General features: G+C 47.6%; 6 protein-coding genes across 6 annotated transcripts; 3 read left to right on the forward strand and 3 right to left on the reverse strand.

Annotated features, from left to right (window-relative positions):
- Positions 1-995: 995 nt before the first annotated feature.
- Positions 996-3697, reverse strand: LHYA1_G000258 (putative secreted glycosidase; the record flags this gene model as incomplete). Its single annotated transcript, XM_031145251.1, has 5 exons — positions 996-1695; positions 1745-2443; positions 2493-3432; positions 3483-3515; positions 3562-3697. 5 exons carry the CDS (start codon positions 3695-3697, stop codon positions 996-998), a joined length of 2508 nt encoding a protein of 835 aa, XP_031009748.1.
- A 3362-nt stretch (positions 3698-7059) lies between these two features.
- LHYA1_G000259 (uncharacterized protein) lies at positions 7060-8904 on the reverse strand (the record flags this gene model as incomplete). The annotated part of the gene is made up of 3 exons (XM_031145252.1): positions 7060-7708; positions 7772-8014; positions 8078-8904. The coding sequence occupies 3 exons, from the start codon at positions 8902-8904 to the stop codon at positions 7060-7062; spliced, it is 1719 nt and encodes a 572-aa protein (XP_031009747.1).
- A 273-nt stretch (positions 8905-9177) lies between these two features.
- On the forward strand, positions 9178-11157 carry LHYA1_G000260 (uncharacterized protein; the record flags this gene model as incomplete). Its single annotated transcript, XM_031145253.1, has 6 exons — positions 9178-9501; positions 9547-9604; positions 9655-10336; positions 10384-10450; positions 10494-10878; positions 10931-11157. 6 exons carry the CDS (start codon positions 9178-9180, stop codon positions 11155-11157), a joined length of 1743 nt encoding a protein of 580 aa, XP_031009810.1.
- Positions 11158-11799: 642 nt separating this feature from the next.
- YCR023C_1 (uncharacterized protein) lies at positions 11800-13634 on the forward strand (the record flags this gene model as incomplete). Its single annotated transcript, XM_031145254.1, has 2 exons — positions 11800-13251; positions 13305-13634. 2 exons carry the CDS (start codon positions 11800-11802, stop codon positions 13632-13634), a joined length of 1782 nt encoding a protein of 593 aa, XP_031009811.1.
- A 727-nt stretch (positions 13635-14361) lies between these two features.
- Positions 14362-15337, reverse strand: rds1_3 (Protein rds1; the record flags this gene model as incomplete). Its single annotated transcript, XM_031145255.1, has 2 exons — positions 14362-15112; positions 15174-15337. The coding sequence occupies 2 exons, from the start codon at positions 15335-15337 to the stop codon at positions 14362-14364; spliced, it is 915 nt and encodes a 304-aa protein (XP_031009812.1).
- A 3013-nt stretch (positions 15338-18350) lies between these two features.
- Positions 18351-19175, forward strand: LHYA1_G000263 (uncharacterized protein; the record flags this gene model as incomplete). Its single annotated transcript, XM_031145256.1, has 3 exons — positions 18351-18434; positions 18624-18937; positions 18998-19175. 3 exons carry the CDS (start codon positions 18351-18353, stop codon positions 19173-19175), a joined length of 576 nt encoding a protein of 191 aa, XP_031009813.1.
- Between the last annotated feature and the right edge of the window lie 2035 nt (positions 19176-21210).

Consider the following 21210-nt stretch of genomic DNA (forward strand, 5'->3'; position numbering starts at 1 on the left):
AGTTTGAGAAGATGGATATTATCATTTGTCTTTGACTTTTATAATAATATCCGTCTGAAGTGCAGAACTCTTTGCACTGCCGATGATCCTGCTGCTTTGGAAAAACTATTCTCTGGTCCCGGTTGCGTCCTTAAACAAAGAGCTCCTGTCACGCTCCATACCAAATAATGTCATTTCTTTATCCACTATACATTGAAAGTGCTCCGGGTTTCTTCAGTACCCATCACAGAGTTAAGCCCTTTTACCTTGAGCCCCAAGTTCCAGCTTTTTTTCCGCTATCCCAAAGGAGTACCAAGAAGTATTATTACACTTCTATCTAACGACACCATCCCCATTTGCACGATTCACTTTGACTTTGTAAAGCCCCCTTATCTAATCATGTCAATCCCCACAAAACCAGAAGTAGCATACCTCCCCCTCCCAACCCTTTGCAAAGTCCCCACCTGCCCCCTCAACCAAGCCGGTATTCATCACAATGTCGGCATCTACAAGCAAGACGACGTCTCCCCAGCACGGGGATTTTTCTCCGTACTATTCGGGTATATATCCTTGTTTGCCCCTTTTCGGAAACCCGAAAGCGAAAAGGGCTAACTGAAGGGAGATAGGTCATCCAATCCTCCCCATTTCATCTGGCATGCTAGTGAAGAAAGAAAGAACGCGATGGACAAAGTTAGGAGAGGCGATAATGTAGAGATGAATAGGAGGATTGTTGAGGAGAAGCAGGAGCTTATAGGGAGGTTCTTGGATTTGCATGCTGGGTGTGGGGAAGGTGACCTCTGAGGACCATAAACATGCTGTAGGACTTCCGTTCCCCTAGACAAACAGGCGAAACATTACCTTGGATGTGGTAAAATGGAAAACTCTGGGGTAGCTCACCTGGGCCCAGATCGACCGTTTCTAGAATCTTAAGAATGTACGTGGACTCTATTGGATTCTTTGATGGTTGACTGACATGCAATTGGTTATTAATTGTATTTTCAATGAAAACACCATCTTCATCCTTCGTTCTGAGCCCAATACTTCGCTCCGGTCTTCTCAGTAAGCAAGTTAATTGGCTCAGCCCCAAACCTCACAGCCCTCTTTGAAGTCATCGTCCCATTAGTGGAATTCCCGAATCCCTCATAAGTCCCAAGACTAGGCGGCAAATCCGCAACTTGTGTACCCCAGGTACTTTCCGTGGCTCCTAGAGTAAGCACAAGCTCCTTTCCTTCCGTGAAGAACGAATGGTCAATCCAATTCTTGGTGTAGGGCTCTCCGTCCAAAGTCGCAGATTGGATATACACGTTCTTGTATGTTGAATCGAAGTTGACGTTGCAGATTGTGGCGGTCTTGTTTGTGATTGGTGAGGTGACGGATACGCTTTCGAAGTATGGGGGGATGATTAGATAGACATCCTGTCCTGGGTTGGGAAAGAGCCCTATCATGGAAAATGCGACGAAGGAGCCCATGGCCCCACTGTCATCGTTACCGGGAAGTCCCTCGTGGGTGGGCTCAAAGAATGCGGGAATGTAGTAATGAGATCTCAGTGCGGAAAGTGCGGGGCGACCAGCATAGTGGTACTGGAACACCGTTAAGAAGGCAGGCTCGTTGCCAATATAAGTGATATTTTGGTTGTGGAGGTAGTCGAGGCGTTCAACAAACGCGGCCGGTCCTCCAAACGTGGTTATGAGAGTTGCTTGGTCATGAGGAACAAAGCTGATCCTGGAGTTAGTACGACTCGGATCGGAAAATACGGCATGCTTACAATGAGTATTCCCAGATACTGCTCTCGAATGTCTCTGCACCAGTGTTCTGGAGTGAGCATACACTGTTTGGGTTGGTATCGATATTGCTGCACTCCAACGGATCCTGGGAACCCCAAGTCTCATTTAGGTATTTCGGCTGGAAAAATCCAACGAAACCTGTATCTACTCCGGTGGGAAGAGAGGATGTCTGGTCGGCTTTGAATAGGTTTTTCCAATTCCCAGCTCGAGTGGTGTACTTCTCGACATCGCTTTCTCTGCCACCAAGTCCCGCGCCAATTTGGGTTATGACGAAGTCGTTGTAACTGTATTCGAGAGTTCGGGAAAGACTTCTTGTCATCGTTCCAAACCCTTTGTAATCAAAGTCTTGGACTGGAATATAGCCAAGTGACTTCCAAGAATCAAGGCCACCTCGTCCTTCACAACACCAGTCGTAAGGCTCTACTTCGGCGTCTTTGACTACAGCATCATAGCCAATATCCCAGTCGATGCCATCCGTAATGCCTTTGAGATATGCATCCGCCAGAACATTATCAGCATTTGAACCACCTTGAGTGAAGCCCTTGTTGAGAGTCATTCTACAATCAGGAAGCCATCCTAAGTGTTTATAGGTGTCAATGAGAGACCGAATCTGTCGAGCTACAGTTACTGGATCTATCACAGTCAAGAACGGCATTTGTGATCGGAACAGATCCCAGATGCTATCCAAGTCAATTACAATTCAGATTTCCACTATAAGGAGGTGCTCACCAGTAGAAGGAGTCAAAGTATGGCTCCGAGCTTTGCCACAAAGGGTTCTCTCCAGTGTAGTCTTGTGGATTGACCATAGTTCTGTAGATCCCAGAATAGAAATTCTTGAGCGCTGATAGTTGCACACCATTCGTAGAAACTAAAACGGGACTCAGCTTCTCCCTCCACGCGGTTTCTGCCGCGGTCTGAGTAGTAGTAAAATCGAATGAAGGAATTTCCTCTTCAGCACTTGAACACGCCTGTTCACTGCTTATGAAACTAACTCCAACTCTTGCGAGAATGTCATCATCGCCTGGTGACTCAAATCGAACGAATCCGCCCCCAGGAAGAGGGTACCCATTGATAGATCTTGAGATTGTCAAGCTCTTCACATCAGCGCTAGCACGGCTGTTGGCGAAGATTCCATTGTCTCGGATTGGAGCGCCTTGAAAATCGGCACAGAAATACAGGACATAGTTTCCGGTTCCGAAACTTGGGAGGAATTTTGCATTACCAGTCATTCGTCCGGTTGCAGCGTCCACGTCAATGGTCCCATTGTCCTGCCTCGAATCCGAAAGATCTGTCAGATCTAGGAGAATCAAGGGACTAGACGACGAACTAGTCGAGTTGGCAGGGAATTTGAATCGGAATAAAGAAGTATGTTGAGCTGCTGTCATGTCTACTGATACCCCACTGTTTAGTTGAAGCCCGAAATATCCAGGCGAAGCTTTGAGAGAGCTGTTTACATATGGCACAGCTCTTCCTTTCTTTGGATATACACATCCATCCGGGTCGTCTCCAGCACAACTATTGTAAGGAAAAAGTGCAAAGTTTCCCAAAGAAGGAGAGCCACCAGTTCCGGAATCGTGCATGCTCGAGAATCCCGTGATACTACTCCCATCGGTAGTGAAACCACCTTGGTTAGACCCGGAATTTGTGTCTGCGACGGCTTTCGCCATTCCTGGATACTGTGAGAACTACTAGACATCTAACACCTCTAGGGATAGTTACCATAAGGAAGAGTTGCACCTGGAAAGACGTTTCCTGTGACATGTAAGCAATTGAAAAAGACAGCATAGAATGAACAAACCTCCATTGCTACTTCCAATCAGCTGGTCAACGTATTGTAAAGGGTCATACGCCGTCGAATTGGTTGCATTTTGTGCTAAGATACTTTGAATGAGCAATGAAGCCGCAAAAACACGGGTGTGGCTGCTGGTTCTCATAATGAACAGTTTTGCCTGGTAGACAAGGGGGGAGGCGCGCCACTGGGCGTTTTGAGGCTTTCATGAGGGGCAGACCAGAGATATAGATATTCCCTCGAATCTAGATTGTGATAAACTAAATCCGACGATTCCATGGTTACATCGAGACGTACGATATCTCAAGCCCTAGATGCAGAAGGTGCCACATGAACCTGGAAGTCTTGCATTTGCATACAAAAGCGCGTAAGATTGATGTTACTAGGATGATGCTACCCCTGACGGCAGACCCGAATGCCGATGCGGGACTGTTATCCCTGCCATTTCCCCTGAAAAGAGGCGTACAAATGATCCCGCCACATGCTCTGAGATTGGCTTCTGATTAGATCACGGATTCGCATCCTCCGAACTGTAGGAAGGTGCAAAAGATTTAGGGCATCTGGTGCATGTATAAGTTTGGAAATGTGATGCAGAATCCTTTCTCTTCTTTCCCTTTGCTCCATACGTGATTCAGCTCTCACGCCTTTGTGCCCATTGCACATAATGCAGACTGTACTAGGTACCTAGGTAGGTTTTGGCATACTACCCCGCACTTGCAGCATGGAAGGCTGGGCTTGCTCACTTCCCACATATCTCCTGCTCATTGGATGCAAAGAAGTTCTGGGCCCACCGGACCTATTGCGTTAGATTACTTGTACTCACTCTGTGTGCGCCCGTTCAAGGAGAGAAATATCACTATCCAAAACACTTTAACTTTGCTCAAGGGAATTTGGCTTGCATCCCTTTGAACCGCTCCTTTAAACCTCATGGCCATGCGCTCATCCTTTCGGCAGCAAATCGCCTTGTCTGCCTTCCTTTGAACAAGTCAGCTGCTGCCACCCGCAGGAAAAGGGGGGCAGGCTCGCCTAACACAATGTATCTGCCCCCCTTTCACTGGCAGCCATTCAAGACACAAGGAAAGGCTCTTATAACAGTCAGATGCTCTGCCATGACTGTCTTGAATATTTGAGATAGAACTCAGTTAGTACGGCATTTCCCGTTGGTTGGTGATACGTGCCGAGTCATCTCCTTAGAGTTTTATTTTTGGGCTGGTCATGCTGGCTAAAAAGAGCGGTATACCGGTAGCCCGGTAGTATCTTCGACATCACAATTGCAAGACACAGAATTGAGTCTCAACAGCTACTAGCTAGTGGGAAGTGATCCTGATACGTACACCTTTTTTTTGTTTTGGATTTATTACATTATCGCCGCATACGGGTAAAGTTTCCCTATTTTTGGTGTTGTACGCCCTGAGCTTTACTCCGTAGCGAGAGGTAGGTAGGGCTGAAACCGGTCAAAGGTAGGCTCTACGTCCGAGAAATACTCTGCCGAATAAAGTCACGTATGTGCACCAAAATTCGCCTGTGCACGCCAATTCATAACAAGATACCAAAAGATGATCTCAACAGTCGCTGTGCTGTGAGTATTGATGGAACAAATGCAGAAGAAAAGAAAATAGAAAAACTCCAAGCAAGTCAAGGAAATTATGCTTTAATTCCAGACGCCCAGCATAAGGTAGGTACCGCCCATGCCCCCTCACTGCAGCTTGACACCTACTTATCTTCTCCCTCTGAACCGCACCATGCCCATTCTCAAGCACCCAAGAGCACTCCTCGCAAGTCTCGTGCCCACAGCCCTCACAACAATTATCATTATCCTCGCCAACCATATCTTCCCAAGAGCGATTGCACTGACAGCATATCGGAGTCTCATCGGCATTGAAGGGACATGCTAGACAATTCTGATGGGCACATCTTCCACAGACTAACTTGAAGCGATGTTGCTTTGCGCATTTGAAGCAGTTTATGCTGAATCAATGGCCGCAGAACATGCATAATGGGAGTGGGAAGTTTGATGGAGGTCGCCTGTTGCATTTGGTGCATTGTTTGGGTGGTGGTGAGGTTCCGTTTGTAAGTGTACTGGTCGCTGAGGACTTGCGTTGGTCGTCCGATCCCGTCATCTGGAGGACAGTCTTGAATGGGTGTTGCTGTATGTGTTGTGGGTAGTAGATATGAAGGTGGTTGGAGAAGTGAGACTTGTGGTGCAGAGATGTTAGTTGGGGACTTGCTCGGGCAATAATAGCCCAGAAGTACTGTTCTGTGTATCAAAATCACAATTGCAATAATAATAACACTTTCCAATGGCTGGTCAACACGTCCATTCAGAAATATAAACGCGTTGATTCACTTGCGTCCCTACCATCCCGGAACCTCTTTACCAACACATCCACCAACTCAAATAATTCCATTGTCCTCTAGCCGCAATCATCGTCTTAGGGGAGGTGCTTGGACTTTCAAGGCTGGGATTGGGAGTCGGATTCGTCGGTTTATCCCACATCACACAAGCCTGACACTGCCGATGTCCACACTCCCCACAATCAATCCCATCCTTCTCCACATTTGCAGGTCCTTTCTTGCCGCATGAAGAGCAGGTCCATCCATTTGGCCCACGTGACGACCATTCTGTTCTCTAATTTGTAACCGGGCGAATCGGGGGTTGTTGACTGAGTCATTGTTGAAGACGGATAATGAGTGAAGCTGATTTGAAGGTTATGTTGTCTGTTGATTTAATGATATCTGGAGATAGTAACAAGTCCTTTTATAAATTGCTGTTCACCAGCTGTTCAGGCAAGTATCGTGAATGTAAACGTACGTATGTATTGACTCAAGAGGATATAAAAGAGTGAATGTATGGAACTCAGCATAATAATCACAGGTAAATAACAACACCATAACAATACCTTCTTTTGTGACTTAAGAATAGTCACGCTACTAAGGACGCTCTTTTCAGACATATAAACTCTGCAAAGCGACATGAGATATTGAAGGAAAGAAAACAAATAAACGTCCTTACTACCAACAGAATATCCTCAGATCCACGCTTTACACACCCAAGAACCTACGAAATCCAACCGGAACAAATATGCCAGTCGTGACAGTCGAATATTTCAATTGCTGCCAATGTAAGCGACTTACGATGATCCTGGGTACACCGGATGAACCCGATAGCTGCGATCACTGTGGACACTTTGATTGCGAGGGCTGTGAGAAGGTGCAGCAACAAGAGGAGACCGAATATTGGTTGAACAAGAAGATAGGCCATAATTGCCGGAATTGCTCGAGCAGTGGATGTGAGTCTGAAAAAGACAAGACATGCAAAGGAAGCGATTGAGAGTGGGCGGGCACTTGCCTGCTTGAAGATGATTGTTGAAGGGTTTCCGAGTACATGTCTTAGTCAGTCGTGTGAAATGAAATATTAAATACTACCACTCTGATGAATGAATGCATTTCCGCGAACTCGCGTGCATGAATTAGGGTCTACAATAAGAATGAAACGTGGAATCTACTTCAGTCCTCTGACTCATCGAGGTTGACCTGTTCTCTCCCAGGGCATACCCTCAGACACTGTAACAATTCCGAAACTTTGACTTTTGTGTATACCTGACCCTCATCATCCACACCAATACTTAAAATCACTTCATCATCAAGATGACCAGTACCTTTCTCCCTAAAATCTTTCTCCTCTCGACCCCAGGCATAAGCGATGGTTGTAGTATATGTAATGCGGCCCCAGAGCTCCCGATTTTCAAGTAGTGCTTCTGGTACATCATCCCAGCTCTCTTCAGCCGTCCAACTAAAAGTTGTCTCATTCGCCATTAAGATTGGATGCCGACTGATCGCAAGCATGTTGAAAGGAGGCGCTGCTGACCAGACTACTACGAACCTTTCGTAACGGACTGGAAGCCCCAAAGCATTGACGTTTTTCCGGTGAATTATAGCAAAGAAAACTGTGTCTGCAGTTTCCGGATTGCAAGTCGAATTTGATCGAGAACATAAGACGAGCTTCAGCGATGGAGTGGCTTGATGCCATGTCGAGTTTTCATTGTAGTGGCTACCTGCAATTTCTTCCATAGTTAGATCTCGGAGGCAAGGCTCTTCCAGAGGATCGGTCATATTTGGTGTCGTGAGCCCGCCACCAATCAGCTGCGCAATGGTTCTATAAAGCATAAGAAATCAGCAATGTATTATTGGGAGTTCTTTGACTTGTGAGGCTGTTTACCGACTAGAAGAGGTTAAGTCGTATTGTAAGTATGAAGATGAAGATGATGGTGAAAACATCACCCAGTTCTTCTCATATGACCGACGCGAGGAAGGCGGATTTCGAGTAAGTTCAGTTAGCGTTGGGTAAGACATCACGGGCCCAGGACCAAGTCGCTTTGGGGATGATGCAAGCGTTCCCTCTAGTTCTGGGTACACTGCTCGAAGGTCGATGACCCAGAGACCAATGCATGCATACTGTGATCTAGTGCAATGTTAAAACTCTCCCCAGACTGCCTCATATGCTATGAGTATTTGGTATACTCACTGTGATGAAATCATCAGGATCGGCTCGCCCCTTCCCGTGTAGAAGACCCTCGGATCATGGAAACCGGGTATATCGGCAAAAACTTGCTCTCGACCCTCGCACTTTGCTGCAGGTGTTGGAGGCACGGTCACCTCAATCGGAGCAGTCATACAGCGCAACCCCCCACTTGGTCCAAGCAGACCCAGATCATCTTCTGAACAGGATCTCTCATGAGTCAATGTTGAAGCTGCAGACTTGGGATGGCAGATGTTCGCCTCGCAGAGGACATTCCGTCGAAGAGCTCCACCATCTGGAGTAACCATGCTGACGATGATGTATTGATTCTTTGCCCAGTACGGTAGAGCAAAAATTGTTGGGTTCCAGAACGTGCGCTCCTCTCTCAACACGGCGGATCTCGGACTCATGGAAATGTTATAGAGAAGATTCGGTAGTCTGATGTGACTAGTGAAGCGATTCGGAGCTCGAGGGCATTCTAGTTGTCCTAGAAGAGCTTGAGGGATGGAGCGCTGGGAATTGTGTGAAACTGGAAGAATTACTGGCGCTGGAACCCCCGCGGTTTCCGAATCCTGGTTGGAGATCTCAAGTTCCATAGGTTTGCTCTCAACATTACTAGGAAACCCATCAACTGCAGCCCAGTGATCCCACGTACGAGATGTGTTGACAAAGGGGCGGCTGATGGGAACGTGAAGTGGTTCCTGGTGTTTGCCGAGATGTTTAGGGTACTGTGCTGATGGCTGAAGGACGACTGGTGTATTGCGGAATGCCGTGTAGAATAAGATCAAAAGCGCGAATGGGAGCAGAATTCTTCTCACCAGAGTCTTAGCCATGATCGCTTGAAAGTTGAAGGTGCTTTGCTGTCAAATGTTGTCTGGCAGCCAGCAATGTATTAGCTTGCGATGGGTAAAAGGAAGGACCTACCTATAAATCGCTGAGGTGATTTTGCGAGATTCGAAGAAGCACACAGTCCTATACTTAGTAGCTTTAGGAAGGAGCAACTCAGTGTGAAGGCACCACCAAAGGAAATACAAGCAGCAACCTCTAACCTTTAAATATTCCACATCCCGAAAGATCTTTTCAAGTTAAGGAAGCCTGCCGCGACAATGGCCTACGACTCTCCATTCTCAACGCCGGCGAGCACCCCACTCCGGCTGCAGCTAATTGATCTTTCAACTCCGTGGTCAGATGTCAGTCTTGAGGAGCGAGGATCACCCATTCGAATTGTGAATTTTGATCATGCACACAGCGTTACTCGCAAGACACGATTCCGTCGCTACCACAGAGCAATCTGGCCTGCAGTATTCTTGGTTATTGGTAGCTTGTGGTTTTGGGGCGGAAACCCAGAAGCCCAGACGAGAGTGGACCAGAATCTCGCGCCCGATATTGAGGGACTGCAGTTTGTCGATGTTAATCATCCTGGCATTCGAGTATGACCACAACCGACTATCGTGTTTTATACTAATTGCTAATAGTTTGTCGGCCGCTGGACAACGACCTCGGATGGAGCTCGAAAGGAAGGCTCATTTCCAGGTATTTGAAGTGCTATGTTGCTGAATGTGATATCTGCTGAAACAAATAAGGTGTTTATTTTGACTTTGCATTCAATGGCACTAGAACAGTACTTCTGTCCCTCCACAATTCGGATCCGTCAGGCGGTACAGCGGCGATAGAACCTTCGAGCGACGCACCCACTTTGGCATTCTTGCCGTCGACGAAATTATCAAGCGCCGAGCCGATCTCGTTGCTCGTCAGAGTGGATGACAATGAGTATATTGTGCTACCAAATGCCACCTCAATTACAACAATACAAAATGGAAAATTGGATGTACATTCTCGTCATAGTATCCGAATCATCGCACCAATGGTAAGAGAAAACGCAGTAGAAACATTGCAAGTCAAAGGCATCTATATAGATCAAGGTGGTCAGCTGCTACCGTTTGCCGATACATCTGGGCCTGCACTGGAAGCTTTGGTCTCTTCGCTCCAGCATGGACAGGCCACTGGGGAGGTTGTCACACAGCCACCAGAGAAGATGCTTGAAATTGTTACAGATCTGCCGGGATCTATGGCAGGACGGGACAGACGCAGAAATATCGAAACAGCTCGCGGAATACTTGGTGGCGTTATGGGATGGGAATATTTGCTCGGGGAGATGTTCGGATCAGACCATGTAATGATAGGAATGGATGGAATGTGCCTGATTCAAGATTGTATAGGGGGTAGAGGTAGTCCTGCTGGGCTTGCAGACGTTTTCTTTCAAAGGTCCTGAGCATCCCGCATTGCGATTTATTACTGACTGACTGGAACAGCGGTCCACTTGGCACAGAGCAATACGCACACCCTTGGCTCTTCCAAGCGTATATCCCAGATGCCATGGTAAGAATTCTACAGCATAGATCATCAAGAGCTGACTTGACAGGTGCTGAATATTGGAAGTTCCGATTGGGACTCCTTCCAGATTCATAGCGATAGATACAACAGGACGACCTGGGAGTTAAGTGTCGCCTTCGAAGACACTTACATTGCCTTGGTGAAGGCTATTCGAACGTTGGCATACCCAACGTATTCTACCACGACTGTTGACTCGTCTCGATACGTTTATTCGCCAACGAGTGCCGCAGCTGAGCTCCCGATCTTCGTCATGAGACCGTTTCGCGGCCAGCTCGAGCAAGCCACACACGCTGTTGTTGAGCGTCTTCGAAGAGAAGGAGATAGGTCAATATTTTGGCTCGATACTTCAGGCTGGCTGAACACAGAAGTGGATTTCGAAGGGAAGGCAGAGGAGCAAGACTTCTTTCTCGATGGTAACAGTGGTTTCGAGGATCAAATCATTTCGTAGCTGACGAGACGTTCCAGCAAAGAGCGAAACGAAGCAATGGCGATTGACAGAACGAGGTAATCAACGCGTCGCGATTCTCCTCCATTTGCACGTCTGTCGATATCTCGCGCGAGACGCCGAAAAATGCGCGTTTCTTCCTCCAGAAGTGTACCAAGGAAAGCTACCGGATCCTCAAATTATGCGCTTCGACGAATATGTAGAGGACGAAAGAGAGCGGAGGATGAAGAAATTGTTTTGGGACTGAACTGAGGCGGGCGGCGATGGGGCGAGGAGGGGAGAGGGGAGTCGACAGATCTGCTCATCACTCAGCTGCATGTGGAACTGGTGGAACTTTAATACTGGTATTACTGTAAGTCTTACCTTATTTTGTAGTCATCCTACCATAGTTCTACAACCAGCTATGCAACATGTACTTTGCAATAATCCACACACATCTCATCTGAAGATAAACATGAATACTCGTACTCGTATAAAAGTTCTAGCTCACCACCACCACCATCTGATAAAACTAGCGCCCTCTTTTTATCAGATGCGGCCGCCTGCCTCCCACCTACATCATCGCCTCAGCTCCGCGGCTTCAACTTGCTTTTTCCCACCACCACGCTCCCACTTTTCCATCCAAACACCTCGACCGCAATGGCTTGAAAGTCCCAGCCGAGGAGAGACTTTGAATCTCTTTAATCATCTTTCGCTTTGTTATTATTCTTAGGCCGGCCTTTCTAGACGCTTCAAGCCTTCCTCACCCGGCGTATCTACTGAAGCTCACCAAGGCACACAAGCGTAGACAATTCTTCAACCCTGCTGGAACGTGGGCGTACTTTCTGAAATATTGCTTAGCTGGCGTCGTCTACCGAAATTCAATCGCCTGTCCATTTCGAACACTCCAATGGCGTCGAGAAAAGGCCGGCTACCAGGGGGGATGAACCGCCGAAAATCCTCTACACTCCATTACCAAACCTTTCCGACCCCTCCTCCCAAGTCGCGCGGACGCCCTCCGGCATCCTCATCAACCTCCTCACGTCATGATGGCTTTTCGAACCCTTCGCTCGGCGGAGACCCAGAACACGATAACCAGAGTTCTCCTCTGCCGAAGAAGCAGCTTGCGGTACTGGCCGTAATAGCTCTCGCAGAGCAAACGGCGCTCAATTCGATATCGCCTTACCTCCCCGAAATGACCTCAACCTTTCCTGAAGTCGATGCGTCGAAGATTGGGTTATATGTGGGCACCATAGCGTCTTCGTTTGCATTGGCTCAATTTGCCACCAATTTCTTCTGGGGCTGGCTGTCCGATCGAATTGGCAGAAAGCCCGTGGTTATGCTCGGGACGGTATTTACAGCCGCATGCTTTGTCGCATTTGGATTCTGCAGGACGTTATGGCAGGCGGTATTGGTACAGGCTCTTATGGGTCTGGGCAATGGAAACCAAGGTGTAGTGAGCACATGTTTAGGGGAGATCACGGACCGAAGTAACCAAAGCAAAGCTTTCGTCTATCTTCCGGTTATTTATGGCATTGGAGGGATCACTGGGCCTGCAATAGGTGGATTGTTGGTGACGCAGACACATCCCTTCAACAGTGGGAAGAAAAATCCATTTCCTTACTTGTTACCAAATCTCTTCTCGGCAGCAATTTTGCTGATAGACTTGGTTGTTACAGCTTTTTTCTTAGAAGAAAGTCTAGAAGAGGCAAAAGATTTGCCTCCGCTGAAGCAACGAATGTCACATCTGTTCGTCTGGCTTTGGCAGTTCGCAGCAGGCGCACAGCCCACGTACATTCGCCGCCATTTCCACCGCGATTCACGGCATAGAGTAGATGGTACTGATGGGCATGACGATTCGGATGGAGATACTGGGAGCGATACCCAATCCTTGCTTTCAATGCCCGACCTGTTTCCTCGCAACGACGGCCATCTGGCAAAAAAGGAGATCCTCAATCGTAATACCATACTTCTACTGAGCACCTACCTCGTCTTCCAACTATCCAATATATCTTTTAATTCTTTGTTTCCCATATTTGCTGCTTCCGACGCGCCGACAGGCCGAGAGCTTACCCCAGAGGAAATTGGGTTATCTCTTTCCTTCGCTGGAATTGTCACGATCGTCTTCCAGGTGGCGATCTTCGGCAAGCTAAAGGAGAAAATGGGAAACAAAGCTACCTATAGAGCAGGACTGCTCCTCTTCTTTCTTTCAATGATGATGATGCCATGGGTTGGATATCGCGATTCGCGCGCTCCCTTTGGGTGGGGAAAGGGAGAGGTATGGTTGTTCATTGAGTTGGGGTTCGTTCTGCTGGTGAAAACTGTTGCTGCTGTTGGAGGATTGACCAGTGCATTATTGCTTGTAAGGTTCTTGCTTGGTGTAGTTTTGGCACTGCGACTAATGATATTTTGTAGATCACAAACTCCGCGCCCAATCACTCTGTGCTTGGGACCTTGAATGGTCTCGCGCAGACTCTTTCGGCTGCCGGACGGGCAGCGGGTCCGTTTCTTTCTGGAGGGCTATTTTCCCTTGCCACGAATGTTCGCCCGAAAGGGGAGGCGTTGGCATGGGGTGTATTTGGTGGGATTGCTTTCCTGGGGTGGCTGGCAAGCTTCGGAATCAGAGGTGGTGACTTGGAGAGCGGTGAGTGGGACGAGGACAGCGGAAGCCAAGACGATGAAGATGAAGATGGCGAGGATGAAGACGAAGATGCTTATGATCAAGAAGCTGGTATTGGCCGATGATTGGGTATTCTTTTGTAATTATGATCTAGAAAGCGGCGTAATGGTACTGGGTGTATGGACTTCGGAGTTGTTTAAAGAGATGAGGTCTAGAAAAGCATAGAGAAATATCTCGTCGCCCATAGCGGTAGATTATACATTAGTAGTTCAATTATACATACATTTTGACTTTAGTCGGCGTTGGATTTCTCGCTCTTTCCAATGTAGTATTCACTGGCTCGAAATAGCCCATTACTGTAAAAGTCTCGCAAAGGGAAGCGGAGCGAGGGACAATCCGAGCACAGCACCACCAATCATTTACCAATCATCCTTGCTGTATAATAGGGTCTTTTACAATGCACACACTATAGAACTGTCTTGAGATACCTCTGCATATACGAGTACCTATGTAGTTGGCAGCTGGTGCGTCTTTGCGGACCCCTTTTCCACCCCTGAGTATTAATCGCTTATTAGCTTTGTCGGGCCAGGCTCTCTGCGCGATCGATTCATTCAAGTAGCGACAGGGGATTAGAAGAGGAGAGAGCATTCTTAAGAAGTCAGAATAAAGTGTAAATTGGGACTTCGTTATTCTACAGACATTCCACATGGCTGAAGACTACTATTATGTCAAATATATACAAGAGAATGAAAGATATGACCTAACCGCTAATTATCCTAATTCAACAGCACAGTACAGCTGGACTTGCCAACCCGTTCATCCTCGTCTCTCGACTCGGACTCCTTATCCCATTTACAAGGTGGATGGATAGGGGTTTGTGATCTCGACAATCACTGGCCCGGCCTTGATGGTATCATCTGTGACGGTGTCGCTGCATGAGGTCAGAACGAGATAGCTCTGGCCGTTGATTCCCGTGGGCACCGTGACCTCGAAACCACCAGTAGTGGGTGTAGCGACACTGATGAGAGGACCAGTGACGGTGATGAAGGCAGCGTAAACCGGATCCTTGCCGTTAGCGGCAACGAGAGTGTAGCCTGGGGTAGCGACCGTGATGACATCGCCGCTCTTGACGGACCCAGTTGTGGTGACCGTGAGGGGTGCAAAGGCCTTAACGGGTAGCGTGGGGTTGGTTGCTGGACAGGACACGATGAATGCCGAGGCGAGCGAGTAGACCTCGTCAAAGTCCAAGGGGACGTCGAAGGGCTGGGGGAAGGGGGATTGTTTCTGCGCAGCCCGGAGGTAGGAGTTGTGGCGAGACTCGACGGTCAGGATGGAACCGGCGTCGGTGAGATAGTCGGCGTTGGTGATCAGGGCTGCTGCTCCGAGGTAGGCTGAGATTCCGACGCCCTCGAGGACAGCGGCGAGAGCGACAAAGGACTTTGGGTCCGTGGAGGGGAAGGAGTAGGTGCATTCGGCCGTGGCAGCAGAGCCGAGAGCCTTTGTCAAGAAGCTGACGTGGGTTGACTCATCGTAGGAGACTTCCTGAAGGTTGGCGTAAAAGGTAGCGTCAAAGCCAGCACTGGCAAAGTCTGCTTGGGAGTAGCTAGGGATTCGAGGGTCAGCGTGACTTTACAGAGATACTCCGAGGGAGAGATTAAACTGACTTGGCAAGACCTTCACGGTAGAACTTGTCCTCCAAATGCTCCAGGGTTAGTGCGTAGTTCAGAATCGTAACATCGATGTCTGTCGACGATTGACGGACTGCAATTGGTCCTGCTGAGACCATGCCAGCGGCTGCGAGAGCAGCGAGGGAGATGGAGTACTTCATGGTGATTAAGATATTAGGTATCAAACGAGTGACTTGAAGAGTGACTGGCTGTAAAGACTGCTGTAGGGACCAAAATGATGTTGCTACGTAGACAAGAAGAGAAAACAAAAGAATAGAAGAAGAGGGGACGGGAATGCTGAGGTATAACAACTCAAGGAAATTACCCAGACTCTAGGCATATGAGGGGACGGAGAGGTCTGCCTCCGAAGGGAGCATCTTATCTGATCAGACTGGATGTAGTTAAGAGCAGCTTGGTGATCGTTGGCACCACTGAACCAGACTCCAAGAGTTGCTCGAAATGGAATGGAAAAGGCCCAAAGGAAATTGCAGCAGCGTCGGAATGGTTCATCAAAATTACAAACAGCTTTTCGGAAGACATGCTGGCCGAGACTGGCGTGCGATCTTCATTCTGGGGAAGGCTAGAATGCTTGGAGGTACAAAGCTAGACGAGGCACTAACAATTATCGATTTCAAGGGGTCACACATACTCACAATCCCTAGTTTCCCCATGGCATGACATTCTCGAAATGCATACCTCCTTTCCCTTTTCAGTCGAGATTGAGTAATAGGAGTGAGGATAGGACTCACATATACTCTCGGGTACCACTTACCTTACTATACGTAGGAGTATAGCAAACCGAATAATGAAGATGAAGATAAAGATGAGGATGAAGATCTATGTAGATATCCAATATCCAGAATACTTAGAAAACTTACAATCGTCATGATCATACCTAGGTAAGGTAGGCACAACACACAACCAACTTAAAGTTTGTCGCTAGCGTTAGGGGTAGACGGTGGGGTAGGTGTAGGGCAGGAACAGAGCAGGAACCATGCCGATCTTCTCCACTTTCGGGCTAGATTCAGGAACGCGAAGGTCCCGACAGATCGCGAGGAGGGCAGGGCAACTTGTCCTGTTTAGCTGGGAATGCTCGATTCGCGAGACTCCATTCCCCTGGCCTGGTCTGTTGTGTCTGCAATCATTCAATCCCGTGACCATATTCGGGACCAAATCCCATGCGTCATCTTCATCCCATCTCAGCTCGGCCTCAGACCTCAAAATCCTCAGAAGCTGCATCGCCATCGCCATCGCCATCCATCTCCCTATTAACGTCCACGTCCACATCCTCCTCGCTCCATCGCTTTCTCTGTACGAGGCTTTCGGCAGGTGGATGAAAATCGCCCCCAATAATCCCAAAGGCGTCGCAGGTTGCGGCATGCGTCACAGGTTGCGGCATGCGTCAGAAGGTGGAAAGAGGAAGAGGCGTACGTGCGTATATTGAATACCTAGGTAGGTAGGTAAGGTAGGCAACTCCCGTATTCTGGGGTTTCTCCATTGCAATTCTACCTGGGTATTCAAGCACGATTCGCACTTTAAACTGGCAATTCAAGTGTACTCACTCGTATCGATACCGTATCAGAGCAGTTTGGCCATCTATAGCTGGGGTTATACCGAGAAACGCGTCTTTCAGCGCCATCCTCGCCGCTCAAGCACCAAGCCACGCCGAAGTCCTCCATCCTCTCGATCTTTTCAATTCTGCTTCGCCGACTTGTAAATCGGCAGGGTGTTGATCTGCCACTCATGCCTGAGGCTGCTATGGAATTATCGCTGCTCCCTAGATACAGTAGGTAGGTATTCGGGTAGATGTGGTACTCTGGCTGTTGAGAATGCTTTCAATGCTTTCATGTTGCACGCACCGTATCCATCCTAGATACCATAGCCAGGGCTTAACGCTATGGCCACACGCGTTGAGCCTCGTGTGGCAAATTGTAAGCGCTGGAAGTCATGCGGGGCAGCGCTTCTCAGCCGCGCACTATCCTACCTTCCTTACCTTACCCCACGCCTTATTGTATTTTCGCTCGCACTGATCATATCATTCATTCCGAGTATTTTCATTGCTTTTCCCTGCTTTGCGCTGTTTCGGTCATACCAACCAGCCTCAGGTACAGGTTCTGCATGATCTATGAGTCTTGCATAGTTGACCTGATACTACTATCCGAAGTCGTATCATACCATCTCCCGCCAAGGGGGGTTTTCTCCGCTCTGCCTTTTATGAAACTGAGGATAGCACGATGGGTTTACATATATGGGCCTTTATATGGTTTCATAGTAGAATTTCCCTTGAAACCTCTAAAAATGGCCGTCAGCAGGAACCGAAAATAACCCAAAGTTAGTTCCCCATATAGCTTCAACCGGCCCTCGTCTCCACTCAAAGTCAAGGAACCCACATTTCAAGCGAATAACCCCACTTGGAATTCCCTTTTGGTCCTTTCCATCCTTTCTTCCAACTCAGCCGTATAGCACTTGCCTGGTTCCTCATCCTGACCATAGTGGCCATCACCCAAGCAAGCTTTCATCCTCGTCGACACGCACAAACTAAACTCTGCTTTGGTGTCGGATCCAAGCGTGGGATGTGGATGTGTTAGTTCCTCCTCAGGCGTTGGGCTGAAGAGCTATAGTTGCCTTAATCAGGCCTGAAGCAAGTTGCCCTGGCTGTCACAAATATTCTTCGTCGCTCTTCCTTCGTTTCCATCGTCCCATCTTGTCACCTTCGCCAGTAACTTGCCAGCTTTGCCTCTTTCGCTTTCGTTGTGACCCATATCTTTGGACATGATTCATGATACTCGCCCGTATACCATGTCCATTGGCTTGTACACCTCGCCGCACTTCCTCTGTCAATAACAAATATGTTCCTTAAGATTAGACCAGGCAATCTGCTTTGTTTGAGAGTTCTCTGCATTGCTTTGCTATATATTATGAATTCCCCTCCCGCTTCTATACCAGCATAATCTTGCACAAGTCGAACATCAAGCAATCTCCTCCATTCAACCCAAAAGCGTATTACTTTTAGTCTTTGCGGCTCGATTATTGTCTCGGTAATCACTTCGCCCTTAAATTCAACTAGCCAACCGTCTCGTCTTTCCCACGAATACCATCCAACTCGGTTCGAAGAGTAGAGTCAGCTCCGAGAATATTCCCATACCCAAAAGAGCATCTATATCAGCCGAAGCTATGTCATCCGGACGTCATGGTCAGGGTCATGGGAAACGCTCGCACCATAGCTCCAGCAGCAGAGGATCTCGTCGAGGAACGCAAGTGAGTCACGGTCTAATCTTTGTAACTTGCCCTATCCCTTACACTCAATACCCCTTCTCAAAATGCTTCGGGTCTCTGTTTTTATAGTACTCGGTGAAAATGAGATATCATGTCAACCTCAAGCCACTTCATAAATTGCCACTAGTTGAAACCCCTTTCTTTTCCACCCACTAACTAACATCTACAAAGCAGAGTACTTCCCAGCTCATCGAATCTCTAAACACGCACCGCATCAATACGCTGACCGAACTCCGCCGCATTGAGCGCGTTGCTGCTGAGTGTACCGAAGAAGAAGACCAGCAAGCATTCCAAGGCCCAATGACTTCCGCCTGGACCTACTACGTGACCTCACACCAAATGCTGAACGAGCTTCGCAACTTGACCAGAAACTACCCATTCAGCAGAGATGCCCTGGATGATGCAAAGTGGAGGGTTAGCAATGATCCTGAGAGCAACCGCAGCTGGAACTATGCATGGCTAGTACTCATCAAACTCAAGGACGAGTAAGTCAACTAGCCAGAGAATCCAATATGTGTAGATTTGAAACTGACATTTAGACACAGTCAAATGATCGATTCCTACGCCACCTTAGAATCGGCAAAACCGGAAATGTGGGGTGGCCGCATTCCAGAAGCCGAGGAGGCCCAGCAGCTAGCCGACTGCTTGGCTTGGGAGTGGCACGAGGCGCTCGAACAGATGCTGCGGCATTGGGAGAATCCTCCTACAACTACCGGATTTTGATCCTTTCACGAAAACCTTCATTGCATGCCAAAATCAACGCCCCGTTGGGGGCAAAATCCTTCTCATCCATGGCGCTCAATGTTAAATGAATGATGACGGTCTTTATTTTTGGCAGTAGGAATATATACAAAACTTGCATAGATTAGGGAATGGAGGAGCAGAAGGAAAGGTCGGCAATGTTGGATTTCTTTCTCTTTATTTTCTTTTCCTATTAATCATTTCCTTTCCATTCAGCATAGACTTTACTCATTTTAGCGAAGACTGCGATTCCGACCGATAGACTGTCTTTTAAGCAGTCGAGAGACTCTAGATCATGTACAAGTACCAATAAGATTTGATTTCCCTCACGTCGCTGTCAGCTGGATAGGAAGGTGGAGAAGCGATTCCTTAGAAGTAAGTGAGTAGTTCATTCCTGCTGCTCTTTAGATCTTAACCCATCTTCTCCATCCGTCCCAATCTGCGCACCAGCCCCTAAAGCCTATATCCACCCAACCATTGTCTCCATACCCTTAGCTTGCATCCTAGACATACTTCTATACACTCCAGCCAAGCCTCCATCCAGGCTTCCACTATACGGTTATCACCAATCTAGGTCCGGACCCCATCACCAACGTTGACTCCGATCTAGCTAGGATATCTTTCATTCATTCATTCATTCATTCTTTCCATCTACCAAAGACCAAACAAATCATACATGCAAGAAGTTTTTTGATCCATAATTAACCTCCCCTTCTCCATAAATTCTAACCTCAAACCAAGTATTGATATAGTAGATTTAATTCAATTTCTATATAGAGAAATGTTACGGAAATCTCCAAGCGGACGAGTGAGTGCGGTGCTATCGAAAAGACCTATCCTATGTACGTGCTTGCTGTTCTTCGGTCATTCGAGAGATTGAATATATATTTATCCATCTACGTATACTTGTGTATATATATATACATATACCCTTTGTCCCATGCCCCATATTATAGCCAACGCGAATCCTCAAGACAAGTCGAAATCATCTATCTATCTATCCATGCATCTTTCCAACCAGCCAGCTATACTACTCTTTCTTCATTTCATTACAACGCGCGATTAATCATTGGAGCGCGTATTAATTGCAACGCATTGCACGTACTGTACTGTACTGTACTGTACTGTCGCCAGCAAAGACACATGCATGCATGTATAGGTAGATTACCTACTATACTGTACTGTACCAGAAGTGATGTTTATACAAGCCTACCCGTCTCATGACTCGAAAGTGCGACTCCTTCATCTTCCTTGCCTTGCCTTGCCGCAATACTCGAGGATGTGGAGGCTGGCGTTGAAAAGATAGATAGATAGATACCTACGCTCCATCCACAGTCTACCCCTGCCCTGCCTTGTCCGTCCGGACGCTTCGATTCGAAATTCTCTTTGTGATCATGAGTGAATCAAGCAAGGCAGCAAAGCAAGCATCTCGTTATATGACCGGCCGATAGTTAGAAATACGCGGGTGTCTTCCACTGTAAGCAAACAAACAAGGAAGCAAGGCAACCTTTTTATGTGAATGAATGGTCGAGTTTTGCGAGTGAGTAGAGTAGATGAAGAATAATAAAAAGGTCTGTGAGCGAGCGAAAAGCACTGAAGTAGTGAGTACCATCCGCGTAGTCCATTTGAGGTAAGGATTACTAGTAACCTTTTAAACACTTGTTTCAGGGAGAAATTTCTGGAGGGGATTGAAGATTATTTGGAATTACGGTTTAATATTATGGAAAGAATACACTATTCTAACTTGTACTATACTAGTGACTAGACGCCCGAAACATCACAGAAAGGTAGGTAGGTATGGCAGAGGGCACGGCACGGCACCTTTCCTCTAGAGCTCAATATTACGCCATAGAAGGGTATGGTAGCTGGCATGCAAATCGTATGCCTCCCAAGACATCCGGACATATAAATAGTGCCTATGCCCCGTCGCTTGTTTGCTGTCAGCCAAAAACAAGAGTGACTTGACTCTCTAAACCAATTAACGCCAGCATATACGCCGTACAGAAGCTATATAAAT

The sequence above is a fragment of the Lachnellula hyalina genome (assembly GCF_007821495.1).
Source record: "Lachnellula hyalina strain CBS 185.66 chromosome Unknown contig00002, whole genome shotgun sequence".
NCBI lineage: Eukaryota > Fungi > Ascomycota > Leotiomycetes > Helotiales > Lachnaceae > Lachnellula > Lachnellula hyalina.